General features: G+C 36.0%; 2 protein-coding genes across 4 annotated transcripts in view; one reads left to right on the top strand and one right to left on the bottom strand.

The window, feature by feature from the left end:
• LOC123646337 (centromere protein P) overlaps window positions 1-17,591 on the bottom strand; it is a 239,244-nt gene that overhangs the window by 99,251 nt on the left and 122,402 nt on the right. The window lies entirely within an intron of this gene.
• The window catches only part of ASPN (asporin), a 46,416-nt gene that overhangs the window by 6,051 nt on the left and 22,774 nt on the right, over window positions 1-17,591 (top strand). Inside the window, exons 2-8 of one of the 2 annotated variants that reach the window (XM_045563159.1) lie at window positions 1,605-1,881; window positions 4,792-4,904; window positions 8,745-8,958; window positions 9,744-9,854; window positions 13,848-13,941; window positions 14,373-14,511; window positions 16,641-17,465. In XM_045563159.1, coding sequence (XP_045419115.1) covers window positions 1,635-1,881; window positions 4,792-4,904; window positions 8,745-8,958; window positions 9,744-9,854; window positions 13,848-13,941; window positions 14,373-14,511; window positions 16,641-16,838 — 1,116 coding nt within the window. In that variant the 5' untranslated portion in view covers window positions 1,605-1,634 and the 3' untranslated portion in view covers window positions 16,839-17,465. Of the gene's footprint in view, window positions 1-1,604; window positions 1,882-4,791; window positions 4,905-8,744; window positions 8,959-9,743; window positions 9,855-13,847; window positions 13,942-14,372; window positions 14,512-16,640; window positions 17,466-17,591 lie in introns of those variants that run through there. The other variant, XM_045563160.1, reaches the window with a different exon arrangement.

The following is a 17,591-nucleotide window of genomic DNA, read 5'->3' as shown; positions in this document are numbered from 1 at the left end:
AGTGGCTGTCTGGCAGTCAGGCAATGGCAAGCTTGCTGGGCTATTATGTGACTGTGGCTGAGGGATGTTTTGTGCAGCCCTCTGCTGTGGCGGGGAGTGGATGCCCTCCTGCCAGGACTCGGGCTCACCAACGGGCATCTCTAATGATACATCTGTTTTGGATGATTTCATAATGTTTTTAATTTTTGAAATTTTCTAAGAAGGCACAAATTTTTCAGAGGTAATAGTTATGAAATACGATATGTAAATACTACTGAAGGACTATCAGCCATCAGGTAGCAACGCATCTATGCTCTGGGGGTTCTCATTCATACATTCTAGCTTTGTGTGAGTTTTAAAAAATACAACTGAACACAACCCGGCCTCACCAAAAACAAACAAACAAATGGAACTCAATGGAAAGATGAATAAGAAAGAATAGTCTGGATATCAGATGGTTTGGATCGGGTATTAGACAATGGAACAGATTAGAAGAAAAAAAGATCCCAATGACATTGTGGAAAAAGTGACCAACTATAAGAGTTAGGTTGGGGAGGGTAATGAGAAATCAGTTAGGGAAAACTTCCAGATGTTGTCTAAAGGGACGCTGAGGACATTCCTTTGAAAGGAACAATGATATTAAGGCAGTGGAAAGATTTTTGGAATAGAGAGCCAGATTTGATGATCTGTTTTGGTTTGTTTGTTTTTGAGACAGGGTCTCGCTCTGTCACCCTGGCTAGAGTGCAGTGGCATCATCATAGCTCACAGCAACCTCAAACTCCTGGGCTCAAGTGATCCTCTTGCCTCAGCCTCCCAAGCAGCTGGGACTACAGGCACACGCCACCACGCCTGTCTAATTTTTCTATTTTTACTAGAGACTGGGTCTCACTCTTGCTTAGGCTGCTCTCCAACTCCTAAACTCAAGCAATCCTCCTGCCTTGGCCCCCTAGAGTGCTAGGATTACAGGCATGAGCCACTGTACCCAGCCAATAGTCTGTTTTTCTTTTAAAAAACATTTATTAGTTTTCTAATTATAGTAGTAATACTTACTGCTCATTATAAAAATTACAGAAGAAAAAGAAAAAAAAGAAGACACAGTCATCTATGGTTCTACCACCCAGAGTTTATCATCAGTCAGGTATATTCCTGCTATATTTTGTTGGTTTGTGAGTGTAAGTATACTATGTATAGATATTTTATATTTGATTTTTTTATTTCACAAAATAATATATTTTTAAATAGTTTTGGAAACATTTTATGGATTCTAAAATATTTCATGAAATAAATATACTCTATTTTATTTTACTGCTCTCCTTTAACCATTAGAATTATCTTGCATATTTTTGCTATTACAAATAATTCTGTGATGAGCATCTTTCTGCAATTTAGAAGTATTTACCAAGACTAGATTCCAAAAAGTAGTATTATGGGATGAGAAAGAGATATTTTTAAAGTTCCTAATGCATACTGCTGAACTGGTTTCCCAAGAGTTTTTACAAATATATTCTCAGTTAGCTAGCAATGGTTAAGAATGCCATTTCACTGTATGTTTTCCAGCACTGAGAAATATATAGATGTAGGAATTATATCTGTTTAAATTAACTTAATAGTCAATGTCTATTTAGTTCTAGATTGGTCCTCTACACTAAGACAATATGAAGGAATATATACTCCTACTGCTCCTGGCTTTGTGCTCTGCCAAACCCTTCCTTAGCCCTTCACATATAACACTGAAGAATATGATGCTGAAGGATATGGAAGATGACAATGATGATGATGATGAAGACAACTCTCTTTTTCCAACAAGAGAGCCAAGGAGCCCCTTTTTCCCATTTGATCTGTTTCCAACATGTCCGTTTGGATGTCAGTGTTACTCACGAGTTGTACATTGTTCTGATCTGGGTAAGAACATAAATCAACTTTGTTTTGAAGAATAATACTGTTCTAACAAAATTAAAAGGATGGGAAAAGTCCTTATCAACATTTCAAAAATATCTCATTGATTATAAAAGATTTTTTCATTTAAATTTTTAGGGGGTAAGTATAGCAAACCCCAAAGTATGTCCAAACTTATTTTAAAAGTTCAGAAAGTCAGAATCATAGTGGAAATTTTATACATAGAACACTTCCTTCTCTTCCCCAATTAAATCAAAGCACTTCATTTTAATTACCTTCAGAGACAATGGAGGACATCACTGCAGTTTCATCTCAGGGTGTTAGCAGGGGGAGACTGTACTTTTCAGTAAAATTCTATGATAACAAAATAAGTTGTGTGTCCACAACAATGAAATGGGTTATAGAGAGTTTGTGAAAACTCTAATCGACACTTCAAAGATAATGCTCTATTTGTTTGAATGATTTGGGTTTAGAACTGCCTAGAAAAGAAGTGGCTGAACTAAGTATCTTTAAAATTTATAATTCTCTGTTGAGTATTTTATTTTTTTAGTACTTCTAATGAAGGAGTACTCAAGAGAACACTCATACCCTGTTCAGGGAGGGAATGTGATAGGAATGTATTAAGAGTTGTTGTCCTCAGCTATTTCCAAAAGAAGGGACAGTTGAGACCTGCCCTACTATGGAGGCCAGGGTCTGGCATACAACTCCCATTCTGGGGCTGATGGCCCATCAGGGCCACTTCATGATTCTGTATGAGGACAAGGTGTCTCTAAAAGCTTTAGACTTGTTTCCTGCTGCCACAGCATTCACATCAAGAATCAAAGCTTATTATAATTACTCTAGAGCCTTTAACAAAGTTGTCATTACATGACAAAAAGAGGGGTAACAAAAAGCATTCAGAAAAGGGGGAGATTAATATGAACTAGAGTTACTGGGGAGGTCTAATGGAATAGACAGGCTAGGAAAAAAAAATGGGTCTTAAGCTTTACCTTTGGCATTCTCATGAGAAAAAGATAACATGCTACAAGCTATCATTTGAGAAAACTAGTTTGGAAGCACATGCAGAATGACTGCGGAAAAAGCGGCAGAAATGAGAAATGTAGAAGCAGAGACAGATCCTGAGTATGAAAAGAGATTAGCTCCTTAGTAACGTACTGTCCTCACTAAGCTGCATGCAGACAGCTATTGTTCGCATCACACAGTCTCCTGAACATTTAGCTTTGTAAAAGTTCTAGTAAACAAAATCTACCTAAGGATATCTTTGACAGTTAGACATGCTATCAGCAGCTGCACACACCCCACCTCCCCACAACATGACTATAAAAAGGTCTTGTCACTCTTCCTCCCTTAAGAGATGAAACTCTTTTCAGAGTTTGAATTTCATCAGGGGCAAGGGGGGAGTAGGTTTGTCAAAATCTACGTTACCAGGAGGATCCTTTCTGTGGAACCTCCAGCTTCCTACAAGACTTCTACTTCATTTCCTAAAATCAAAATAATCTCCCATGTCTATAAAGATGGCAAAATTAATCTAATCTAACAAACAAAACTGCCCCTCGAACTTGCTAACTCATCAAGTTACCCTCCTTTTCCTCTCGCTATATATGGTTAAATTTCTTAAAAGAGTTATCAATTTTAAAGTATGGAGGGAAAAAGTACATAGAACTATAGACTAGAATGTTGATATTCAAATATTTAGAAATTTAATCCCTCAATTTGTAGCCATTAGATATAGTATTACTCTCCAGGGGTAAGGACGGTTCTATCAAAAGTGTACTAATATCTGCAACTCACTTTAAAATGCATTAAAAAATGAATTGATGGATGGACAGTAAGTAGAGTACAGGAAAATGATGATGGTAGAAAGCAGATAGTGAGAATATAGGTTTTTATTGTAAAATTCTTTCAACTTTTTGAACATTTTCATAATAAAATGTTAGGAAAAAACAAGGAGGCCCCATGCTCATCAAGCAGAACTGTGGCATGGTATGTCCAACAATAAGGAGATGGTGGGCATATTCCACCTAAAGACTCAGGTTGACCATCTAGGGAAAGCAGAAAAGTAAGAAAGAAATACATCGCATACAGCTTCTGATAATTTTCTGCTCGTTTGTTCAATCCAAGGGGGGAGAAAACGTTTGTCATTTAATTAGTATTACTAAATATCTACAAAAAGAGGAAGTATGCAGCTGAGACAACATAAAAGTAAAGTATTATTGTACCTGCAAAGAGGAATTGTGACTAAAAATATAACTTCAAAGTATGGCACATGGCAGGAAAAGAGTCATTAGCCAAATCACTTTGCACTTGAACTAATGCTGTGGGTGATGAAAGAATATCTCACACTTACATGCTAATGAAGAGTTAAATGTGAATAAGTACTTGTATCTCAAAGAATTTACAATTACAGAAATTAATTAAAGGAATGGGTAGTAAAGTTTTTGATAATATACCTAAAATAATGTAATTTATCTATTTTCTAAGTATAACTCTCTACATCTTAAGGCTTCTTAAAATTGTCAAAACCCACATACTCCAATTTAGTACAACTGCAGCCTGAAAGTTTGCAAAGAAGTTAATATCCCTCAGCCAAAAGTGCATCACCAGAAGCTGCTCATCAGCTGTTGATCATGTCCTCACAGTGTCGTAAGGGGAGCCCTAACTTACCTCCATTTATTTTACCTTGAAGCAGATTAGTGATGACAGCTAAACACTGCTAGATACCTTGAAAAAAAATTAAGTTACCTGAAAAGGTCTTGTTATTCCCAAATAACAATGTTTTTATTATTTATTACAACTGTTAAGTCATCTGTTACTTAATGATAATTATGGATTTTTAAAAATGTACATTTCTACCAAATTAGTAGTCTCATCTTCAGCATGAATCCCTACTGTATAACATGTTTGTTTCTTTCTCAGGTTTGACCTCAGTCCCAAGCAACATTCCATTTGATACTCGAATGGTTGACCTTCAAAACAATAAAATTAGGGAAATCAAAGAAAATGATTTTAAAGGACTCACTTCACTTTATGTAAGAATAAATGCTCATATTTTCAAATATTTAAGTGAAAATCTGTATCACTGCTAAAATGATTACTGTGTTAGTATAAATAAGTCTTACTTTTCTGTGTGTGAAGAATGACAAAAATCCCTGTATTCAGCATGGTTCTAGTCAATTAAAAATTATAGATTTAATTCAATCGATTTAATTCAACTGACATTTATTAAATAATAGGCAGGTAAAGGGCAGTGGGCTAAGAGTTTAATGGTCATCTCCAGGTAAGGTTTACTAAGAAGAGAAGGTAGAAAGTATTTCTTTTAGTGCTATAAATACCATAGCCATACTGGCCCTTAGCTGCCATGCAGGCCTGGCTCTGGTCCTGTATCTGAGAGATGGGGGGGTCACCTTGCCTCCCTGTCACTTGGGAGTCAGTGCAATTGACCCTGTTAGCCGATCCCTGTCTCCCTGTCATCCTGGGATTGAGGACATGCATGCTCGTCATGTTGGAGGCAGACTGAGGGATGCTGAATCCTCACATTATGTCTATATGGCAAGGAGTTATCCCCAGAGGAGCCTGGGTCAGCTTCCCTGCAAAACCCAGCTTTCACATTGCACTGCCAGGTAGCCAAGGCCTTTACTGTTCCTTTCTCTTTCAAACTGTGCAGACAGCTCAGATTTGGTAAGGCTCCATGCAAAAAATATATACATATATGTGCAACTGGAAGAGTATATATTTATTTTATAACTAAGGCCACACTTAAATATTAAGACAATCAGAATAACATAATGGATTCTGCCAAGGAGCCACCCAGTCCACCCCACTAACTTCAGGCCACAGAAATTTTTGGAGAAAAAGAACATTATTCTGTCATCAGAAATTGGAAATATAACCTAAGAATGCTTCTACCACTTCTCCAACCCATATTCAGAGTACATATCCACAAGAATAATAACTTAATGGCATATTTAATACTGGAGCCATAAAAAGTTTTTAATTTGTCATATCATCATTTTATTACAATTTAGGAGTATTCCAGAGACTAAGTCCAAGGTGCTCCTGTTATTCATTGGGAAACAACAATCTAAAAGGTATCAGGAGCTTTTTTAGGCCTCCTGCATTTTCTTTTAGTCAACTTTTATATGGCATTGTATTTAAGGGTGAGTGTTCTAGAGTCAGGTAGACCTGAGCTCCAATCTTGGCTCTACCAGGTATATAACACTGGGAAAGTAGCCTCACCTTCCTTGGCTGTAAGAGGGGTATGACAGTGGCATGGAATTCACAGAGTGGTTATTAAGATTAAATGAGCAAATACATGCAAGGTATACAGCAATAACAGGGAAGCCCCCAATTGTTAACTTATACTGCCAGGGTAGTATTAGCAGACTGATCCAATAAACTAATGTAAAGCCCTTGTTAAAGTACATGCTTTATACCTGAATTGTGGGTATAATGTATAATTACAAAACATTTATATAACTGTAATATCATCTTATATTGTCCCTTGATTCTGTTTCAAATCAAATTGTTTCTTGGATATTCTACAAATTCTCTGTTACATTTTAGCTGCTTGTTTGGCGTTTGGATTCTTACATAAAGGACGATACAGTCAGAGAATGGGCAAGGTCACTGAACACATTCTCAGGCTTCCCAGCTCACTTCCAGCCATTATCACAAACACATTTGTCATGAATTATTATTATTATTTTTTAAAGAGGTTTATTCTGAGCCAAATTTAAGAACCATGACCCAGGGCTATGCCAAAGATTCCTTGAGCAAGTAGACTCCTTGGCATGAATTATTGTCCTACTTCTGAAAGGCTATGCTTTTCTCATCTTTTGTCCTTAGATTGTTAGTGATGAACTGGAGGTTCTGTGACAGACAAGCTAGCACTGAGAGTACAGTTCAACTGGATCTGCCAGCTCACCAGGCTGGGGCAGCCCACAGAACTGGGCAGCACTTAACAGCGCTGCATAAAAACTCTTAAGCTGTTCTGTGTTACTTATCCTTCCTTTTAAACAGCTCTAACACCTGCATATTTTAACGAGAAAAAAAAAAAAAAAGAACCAAGAAAGCAAAATCCCTATGCACTATAGTTGGATCTTACTAAGGTACACGTTCACTTTGGGGCAGGGCTGCTCTGACCCTTACTTGTTGGGTGACCTTAGGCAAGTGACTTTTCTTCGCTGTGCCCATTTCCTCATCACTAAAAGGAGGGTAATAATTTCTGTTCAACGTACCTCAAAAAGTCAAGCGAGGGTTCACAAACCATCTTTGTGATCTACCAAGTTGTTAAATATCTCCCACCTCATTTTTCAGTGTAACCAAAAGAGAACACACTTTTAGTTGCCATCATTCACTCAGAAAGGAGTATATTTTACCAGCTGGTAACAAAATGTAGTTTCATCTCTTCTCCCAGTCTTGACCTTTCTCAGGTAAAACTTTTATTTTTTTATTTTACCATATTATGGGGATACAAAAGTTTAGGTTACATATATTGCCCTTGCCCCGCCTCCGCCCCCTGAATCAGAGCTTCAAGTGTGTCCACCCCCTAGACAGTGTGCATCGCACTCATTATGTATGTATACACTCATCCCCTCCCCGCCCCCATCTGCCCGACACCCGATTACTGTTATTCCTAAATGTGCTCTTAGGTGATGATCAGTGAAATCTCAGGTAAAACTTTTAACAGTAGTGACATGTCTGGAAGGAGAGTAAGAAGAGGGAGACACAAAGGGCTGAGAGTGAAACAAGTAAACATGAGGATAAAGGTAGTTTACTGAGTGGGCAAAGAATGTGTATTTCTGCCATGAAAAAACAATAATGTGAATAATACCAGTAAGACATATTAAACCAGCCTGAAAGCAATGGGAGGTTGCTGTAAAATGAGGTTGGGGACAAAATTCATATAAAGAATGAGTCTAGAGCTGCTTCTTGAGAGGGTTAGATGATCTGGATTTATAGAGACGGACAAAAATGTCCTGAAGATGCTTAATGACCTGTCATCAATTCTGGTAAACATTGAAAATTCTGTAGTCTGGCGATGAGAAAAGAACTGAGCTATGTCCATTTTATAGGCCTCTAGTCAGGGAGAAATACTAGACATTGGTAAACATGAAAGAAGTGAAGATTTTAAAGTAGACAACATCATGTAAAAATATATTTGGTGTGCACTAAATATAATTTTGTAGAGCAAACAGATTTTAAGATAAGATAAAGAAAATATCATTGGTGAAGGGAAACAAGAGGTTGGGTAGAGGTTGAAGCCTCAACCATGTGAATGTATTACCTATTCAAAGATATAATAAAAAAAGATAAGCTTGTATCTAAACCAAAGGCACAACATCAAACATTAAAGCTGTTACTGGCCAGGCTTGGTGGCTTACACTAGTAATCCTAGCACTTCAGGAAGCTGAGCCATGAGGATTGCTTGAGCTCAGCAGTTCGAGACCAGCCTGAGCAAGAGCAAGACACAGTCTCTACAAAATATAGAAAAATTAGTCAGGCGTGGTGGTGTGTGCCTGTAGTCCCAGCTACTTAGGAGGCTGAGGCAAGAGGATCACTTGAGCCCAGGAGTCTGAGGTAGTGAGCTGTGATGACACCACTGCACTCTAGCCTAGGCAACAGAGTGAGATTCTGTCTCAAACCACCACCACCATCAACAGCAACAATGACAACAACAGCTTTTCACTTTTCTAAGTCAGTAGTAATTATTTTAAAAGCTTCAATTGGGTTGGGAAATTTTTTATGTGGTTGATCTAGTACACCAATGACATAAATTATATTGATTTTCATGACTGAGTAAACATTGTAGAATATCAGTAAATCAAATCCACTTCCTAATATTGTATAATTTTCTATGCCTTATCCAGGCTCTGATTCTGAACAACAACAAGCTAACAAAGATTCACCCAAAAACCTTTCTAACGACAAAGAAGTTGCGCAGGTTATATTTGTCCCACAATCAACTAAGTGAAATACCACTTAATCTTCCCAAATCGTTAGCAGAACTCAGAATTCATGATAATAAAGTCAAGAAAATACAAAAGGACACATTCAAAGGAATGAATGCTTTACATGTTTTGGGTAAGTTTTTCAAATGAATTGGACATCTTAAAATTATAATTAACAAGCAGATATAGAACACTTTATCATCATTATTAGCTTTCAAGAATGATAATTTCCAAATTCAGTTTTTAATCTATTTAATAATAATCTTTACCTACACAAGTCATTTATAAACCATTTAAAATGCCAAACAAAATTTATAGTAAAGAAAATATGGCTTTTGTAATACTCTCTCTCCCTCTCAAGACTCTCCTTTGAAACACCTAGTATGGTTTCTGTTTTCTGATTAGACCTTAATTAGTAAAATTTATGTTATTCTTACTTAATTTAAATGTAGTATTTTTAATGTATTATATAAACTACTCAAATATAATATACACAATTAATTCAGATATTATTTGGAATGGACACTTACTTTTCTAATTCACATAATAAAATTTAGGAAACAAAATGTACATGGGAAAATACAAAGATTTTAAATTATATAAAGGATAATCTTTTTTTCTGATGCAATATTACTACAACAAAACTTTTATCATGTTCATTGTTGGAGGAGTATGATAATGTCACTGATGAGTAATTCAAAGCAAAATGTTGAATTCATTATATATTCCAGTTTACATAATACAAAGCAGTATTTTTCTGAGGCTGACAGAAGGGAAAATAGAAACATATATTGAGTGAAAATGAGTCTGAAAGACGAAGTTTACACTTCTTAAATATTCTTGGGATGTGTCTCTCTGCATGGTGAGTTTCCTTCGGATACAACCTATGTGTACTAAATCATGTCATTTTCCCCACAGAAATGAGTGCAAACCCTCTTGATAATGATGGGATAGAGCCAGGGGCATTTGAAGGGGTGACAGTGTTCCATATCAGAATTGCAGAAGCAAAACTAACCTCAGTTCCTAAAGGTTTGTATTTACTTTATTAAAGACAGAGTATTTTTTAAACTGTCATGTTTCAATGACCATTAAATGTAATATTGTAAACTGTACAGTATATGATGTGCAGTATATAATGCAACTAGAAATCCCTGTACTAGTATATCTGGTCAGTACAGTATGAAATTTAGCATTTACTCACACACACATAAAGTACCATGTGTAGTGCTTTTTTTCTGACAGAATTAAACCATAATCTTTTTTCCCCCAGAGAGAATAAACACTAAGAAGCAATGAACTTTTTATTTTCCTCCTCTTTCCTGGCATTAACTGATCTATACCTGTCATTCTGTGAGTACCTGTTAGAAATACAGAATTCTATAGAGAAGAAAGCAGAAAAAGATGGATGGGGCCAGAGACCCTGTCCCCAGCCATATAGCCACAGTTGGAGGTGGAGCCTGGGAACCAGACTGGGAATCCCCTGACTCAAGCAGGAACAGAAGTTCCACTCTGGGCAAGGCACTCTGAACCCAGCTTCCTTCCAAAGGATGCTATGAAGATCAATGTGCCAATATACAGAAAGGTTTGAAGACAGTGTCTGGCACATACAAAGTGCCCTCTCATGACATAATCATTACCAGGATAAGCATTGAGCTTTTTATCATGGCTTCATGTAATCTGAGGCTGGGACCTCAAAGTAAAATGTTCTTTAAGTTTGCTAGAGGACCCATTTTCTAACCAGTTATTTCTAAGCTCCCTGTCTGATGATTAGCTAGGTAGGACTGCCTTTCTTGGAACTCATGCTCAAAGTCTTGCTTTCCTTGTCCCTGACAAGGAGGCACAAAGTCTCTCTCTGCTTTGATGGCTAACTGGGTCAGAAATAATCCCTATGATTAACAATATATTTTCACTTTCAAACAGCTCTTTCAGTATCCACCAGTAAAAGCAGCAACTACATCATAACCCTCCTCTCTACTACTCATCTGATCCAGAAGATTACCAAAACAAACATAAACAGATAATTTAAAAGACATCAAATCTATTATTAATCAAGTGGTGACTTTTCACTTAGGTGAAAGATCATCTAAGGTAAAATTGGGCAGGCAATTTTACTATCCAGGAAAAAAATTAGTTTAATTCAGAACTACACAAATAAAAAAACCACCTTAATTTAGCTTTGAAGGAGGTGGCTGTTTTTCTACAAGAAACCTATTGACCTTACCATTTTCAAAAAATACAAACTTTACCCAATAAATTAAACACATAAAATCCCTTTCATATTGTAGAAGATGACATCCGGTAAAGGAGAGTTAGGACAAGGAAAGGAATGAAGGCAGAGGGAGGAGAGGAGGTGAGACCTAAAGGACAAGATGTGGGAACTGCAGGTCCAGGCTGCCTCTCCCACAGCATGGCCATTCTTCATATTCATGCTAGCAGTCTTTCTTATACTGCAAAACATCCTCATTGCAATTCTCTTCAAATTTCAAAGTATGTCTTAAAAATGAAGGTTTAACTTCTCATGAAGTTCTTGAGATTCTTCCAAAGCCTAAAGGAACATTATGTCTTTAGTAATATAAATTGGAATCAAATCTCTTAACTTGCATAACTACTACTTCAAGATCTCTTTGACATTCAGAAGCCAGTTAAGTTTTTTTGTTTTTACAATTTATTCACTGAAATATAAAGGCTGACTGCCTACATGTCATAATTCAATTTTGCCCCTTGTGGCAAGGATGAAATCACACAGATGTCCTGAGGGTTCTTATCAGACCCAACAAGTTGACAGGAAGAGAGTAAGAAAATGTCTTCCTTCCTATTCATCTGGGAAATTCTACTGCATAATGGTATTGTGTAAAGGAGAGGGGAGACCTGTTTGAAGACGGTGGGAATAGAAATACCTGTACAAAAGCATGCTAACATTTGCTGGCAGTTACTGAGCTTCTGCCAAATTCACGTCTCTGCTTATTTAATCCTAGAGGCTATACTTCACTCTTCTCTCTGATTACCCACCTTCCTCATGTCCTAAGTGACAAAACACTCCTCTCAAGTTCTACAAACCCTTTTCCAGAGATTTCTCTCTTCTCTGACTTTCTACAACCTACTCTTGAATAGGCTGGCACACTGCCCATCTATTTTTCTAGTGATTTTTGTATGTACAATGGATCTGCTCAATTAGAATGTAAGGCCTTAGAAGACAGACCTTTGTCTTACATACTGGTGGGACCATATAGTCATTCCACAAATATCATTACACTCAGTTAATCAGAATTCAAGAAATTAGAACCCTCTCAGTTTAGAAGAATTATTTACTAGCTCTCTAGTTTATTTACATTTAAAATGCAAAGCTGATTCTGTTATCAAAATAAATTCAGCCATGAAGACTGTTGCTATTCATAAGGATGTTTCAATTACATTCATCAGTCTTCACCACTAATATAAGAAGGAAATGTTTCACCAAGAGTTGACAAAAACAAAGCTTTTTCCCAGCTAGCTAACCAGAACCTTTTGTTTGACATATAATACTTCACATATAAGAGTAACAAAACGAAGTTTGACCGAATCTTCTGGTCAATCCCTTTCATTCCAGCTTGAGATTATCTGAGGAGAGCTGGGGTCAGGATATGCCTATGTGAGAAGAGAAAGAATGAACATTTCACTCTCTGAGAGCCTGCCATGTGCCAGGGCACTTCAGATGGGCTTCATAATTTATTAAAAAACTACTACTAATTGAAAGAATAAATACTGCAATGGATTGAACATATCAAATAGAGTAAAAGTCCACTTGTTTATAATGATGTTAAAAAAAAAATACCCTAAACTGGTTACCTCTGGGCATTGTACCAATTCATTACTTGACAGAATCAAGTTTTACTGCCTTTTCTATAAAAATCATCTTACAAAGTAACTAAATAATTGATGAGGGAAAATTCTGAAGAATTATAGCTAATAAATCCATAAAGAATGACAAAATCAGAAAGTCACCATTTTCCAATTTCTAATGAGATAATGGCTCTAGATAGCAATAGTGGATGAATGGCAAGACCACCAGGTGAAAGGCTGATCTATCTATATCTGATTATATATCTGGATCTAACTACTAGGCCATAAGAAATAAGGGGTTAGAGGATCTGGATAAAGGACATCATATGGAAGCTGTCAGCCAAATGCACAAAATGAATTATCTCAAATAAATCAATATAGAAACAAATCAATAGAAGTGGGAGAAAAAGGGAGGAAGTTCTGGCCGGGCGTGGTGGCTCATGCCTGTAATCCTAGTACTCTGGGAGGCCGAGGTGGGCGGATTGTTTGAGCTCAGGAGTTTGAGACCAGCCTGAGCAAGAGCGTTTGAAGTTGCTGTGAGCTAGGCTGATGCCACGGCACTCTAGCCTGGGCAACAGAGTGAGACTCTGTCTCAAAAAAAAAAAAAAGAAAGAAAGAAAAAAGGAGGAAGTATATTATACAAGAGAGATTTCAAGAGACATAAGAACCAAATGTATTTTGTAAATTTTATTTGGATCCTGACATGAAAAAATCAACTATAAAATGATATATTTGAGACAACTGGGTGAACTGATTAGATGAGAGTAAAGAATCATTGTTAATTTTGTTAGATGTGATCTTAACAGTGTGATTATATAAAAAAGATTATCTTATCAGTTAGAGACATCTAGTGAAGAATTTATAGGTGAAACAACACTATATATGGGATTTGATTTCAAATACTCCAGCAAAAAAAAAAGTGACAATGCAAATAAAAACAAACAGATAAATAGGCCAATAAATAACTAGTAGAGTAGACGAAACAAGATTGGAAAAATGGAGATAATTGTTGAACTGGGCAACAGCATGGTGGTTCATAATAATACTTTCTATATTTTTATGTATGATTGAAAATTTTCCATAATAAATGGTTAATAAAAAAGTAGGTATCAAAAAAATTAACTAAATCTGAAACTTGAAAAATAAATAGTTAATGAGGTTTGGTTTTATTTGATTTAATATACATCTTTCTTTTCTTATTAGGTTTACCATCAACTTTACTGGAGCTTCATTTAGATTTTAATAAAATTTCGACTGTGGAACAAGAGGATTTTAAACGATACAAAGAACTGCAAAGGTAAAAGTTCCCAAAATCTTAATTTAGAAGTGGGAATCTATATGGTTAAGATATTAATGAAACTTCTTGAAGAATAAGTATAGGTACCCTAGTCAAGATCATCAGTGTTGCAACTGGAGAATTTGAAGGGAAAACTAGAGAGAATCACCATTATTACTGCCTATGCTAATAGGAGAGGCAAATAAAGTAGAAAGAAGAAAATGATATTTTTCAAATTTCCCTTTTGTTGAATTTAGGTTAAAGAATTTTCTGACAGTGGGGAGGAGAGGTTTGTTACATATGGAAATAGGTTATTAAATAAAGCCATGAAATACCTTTGAACATAAATAAAAATAGGACAAGCTTAATTCTAACTAGGTTGTGACATTTTCAGCTAACTCTATTACACCTACCATCTGCATAAGAGTTGATGCATTTTATATCATTTTTAGGCTGGGCCTAGGAAACAACAGAATCACAGATATCGAAAATGGAAGTCTTGCTAACATCCCACGTGTGAGAGAAATACATTTGGAAAACAATAAACTGAAAAAAATCCCTTCAGGATTACCAGAGTTGAAATACCTCCAGGTAAAACATCCTGTTTATGTTTGGTAGATATTAGCTCTTTTCTATAGTTTTTATAAAACACTTTAATATGTCTCAAGCAAGACCAAGCAAGTGCAAGGGGTAATTCAAATATAATGACTCTCCAGTTTGCATGAGGTGTTTTATGAAGTAGAGCTTTAATAGATTGGTTTCTACATAGATGTCACCCAAAAACTCAAGATCCATTTCCGTTTTCTGGTTTCTCCTTTTGAAATGGCTGAGGCCATTATGGCAAAACTGCTGACACTGCTAATTTCAGATTTCTGGGGTGGGGGTAGCCACATGGCGGCAAGAATAGTCAGGACACTCAGCAGGATAATATGTCCTTTTATTCTCGAAACATTTCACAAGGCAGAGCAAGAGGATTAGTCTCCAGGTATTTTCACTATTAGTGTGTCACTAGCAGTGTATATGATTTTTAAAATATTCCAGCCAGAATACAGTGTATAACTAACCAAAGTCACTATTTAGAACATCATGAGTTCACATTTTGTCATTTGTTGTTCTTCAATTATTAGAAACATTTTCCTTCTAATCTGGCAACTCTTAGGCTGGGAGGGATCACAAATTCCATGGAGAATCTGATAAAGCTTTAGATCCTCCCAAAAACAAAAGTCCTCTTCTCCTAAGAAGCAAAAGACACTGAGGACAAAACTGGGCATTGAGCCATGGTGCTTCTTCTAGATTTCTTTCTGATCTATCTTTAAACAAGTTTTGTTCACTGTACTCCTTTGAGACACAAGCCATCACAATGAACATGCTATATTAGAAGGAGCCAATCTCAAGGTAACAACTTTTGCTTTGACTTTTCCAAATGCTGCATTTGGATGTCTGTTTAGCCAGTGAGCACGACCTGAATCTGTCCTCTCTAAAGCTGTCCATCTCTGATTTCATTTCTGCTTACTTTGCTCCACAACGCTGATTCCAACTTCTGATCTCTCTTAAATCTACTTATAGTCTTGCTAGCATTTTTTTAAATGAACAGAATTATAGCACATACAGGGAAGAACACAAGTCATAAGTGTACAATTAAATGAATGTTCACATCCTTTAACACAGTGATGTCCCGCACATGTTTTGATTCCCAGTGAAGTCAGTACTATGGTAAACTATACCTTACATGGATATTGAGCAGCTGGGGGATGGAACACCAAATTTAAATATTTTAACAATGCCTACAGTTTTTGTGATTGGGCTGATATAAATCTTAGTAAGATGTAAAGGCAGAATCTAGAGGTAACAATAGCCAGAAAGGATATCTCAACTTTACCAGCAAAAGGCTCCTACTTTTCAGTATGCCAAAATACGGTCAGTTAAGTAGATTTCCCAGAAATTTCACTGTTGCCCAAAAAGGACAAAGACGGAATTAGGATTGTTAAAAGGAATGAAGGAACCTTCCTACATTCACCATTCTTTCTAAATAATAATTTAATTTAAAAAGACATGTTCACAGCCTATAAAATTGTAACTTGTCCATTAGTATAAATGAAATTAAGTGATTTCAACTATTGATGCTGTATTACAAATATGCATTTAAGATGTTGATAGATCTTTTGACAAAACAACTTACAAAAATGCAGTTCTACACTTCTGTCACAGAAAATGATAGCTAATAATTCTTCATATTCATATTGTAAGCCTAATTCTTAAAGCATTAAGTTTCATTCTTCTAATCATTTCTAATACATTTTAAATGCATTATTATAAATATGGCACTGAGGTAACCATATATATGTACACATATTTATATGTGTTTATATGTATGTGTATATATATATATATATATATATATATGGAAATATAGAGAGAAAGAGAGAAGGAAAGTGACTGAACTGACCACAGTATGCTCTAGGTCTTGGCACAAGTCCTATGCTACTCCTCTCCCCCACCCCCACCCCAAAACACTTTTGTGTATCATACATAAGCTTGAATTGTTATAATAGGTATTTAACATGCATAAGCCAGTATATCTGCTTTAAGTGATAATACATTCAAGCCAATGTAAAATAAACAGATGAATAAACCCACAAACAAATGCTGACTATAAAAAGAATATTTCTTTTTACATTTACTGGGTATTTTTAATCTGTTCTTTTTTCCTACCACAACAGATAATCTTCCTTCATTCTAACTCAATTACAAAAGTGGGAGTGAATGACTTCTGTCCAACAGTGCCAAAGATGAAGAAATCTTTATACAGTGCAATAAGTTTATTCAACAACCCAGTGAAGTACTGGGAAATGCAGCCTGCAGCATTTCGTTGTGTTTTGAGCAGAATGAGCGTTCAGCTTGCGAACTTCAGAAAGTAATAACTAGTAATAAGTAATGTCCACTTAATATAAAATTCAAAAATTCTTACATTTGGAATACTTGAACTCTATTAATAACAGTGGTATTATTCACACAAGCAAAAACCTATTCCAACGTGGTAAGTCCACTGGCTTATTTTATGACAAAAAATTTCCACAGAATTTTGCCACTGATACATAAGGATTAGGAGAAATAAGCATCTATTGTTTCTTTTTGCATAAAAATAATTTTGCATAAATCTCATGCTTGAACATTCCTTTCTCAGTAACAAAAAAATAAGACATTCAGTATTTAACACTTTATCAATCACATTTTCAGAAGAACTGTACTGTAAATGGAATGCTTGACTTAGCAAAATTTGTGTTCTTTCATTTGCTAAAAACAAAATTGACAAGGACAGTTATATAAAGAGTACATTACACTATGCTTATTCTTTAATAACTTGGGTAGTACTGTAATATTTCTAATCATGTTTAAGTATGGACTGACATAATCATACTGAAGTTCTCATGTCTTAGAGCCTGTCTTTTATGTTTAAAACTAACGTCTGGCTGGGTATGGTGGCTCATACCTGTAATCCCAGCACTTTGGGAGGCCGAGGTGGGAGGATCACTTGAGGCCAGGAGTTTGAGACCAGCCTGGGTAACACAGTGAGACCCCATCTCTATAAAAAAGTTAAAAAAAAAAATAGCCGGGTGTGGTGGTGCACATCTGTAGTCCCAGCTACTCAAGGAGGCTAAGGCAGGAGGATC

The sequence above is a fragment of the Lemur catta genome, chromosome 10 (genome assembly GCF_020740605.2).
Source record: "Lemur catta isolate mLemCat1 chromosome 10, mLemCat1.pri, whole genome shotgun sequence".
Classification (NCBI taxonomy): domain Eukaryota; kingdom Metazoa; phylum Chordata; class Mammalia; order Primates; family Lemuridae; genus Lemur; species Lemur catta.
The sequence above is the reverse complement of the archived record's forward strand: the minus strand, read 5'-3'. Positions and strand labels throughout refer to the sequence as shown.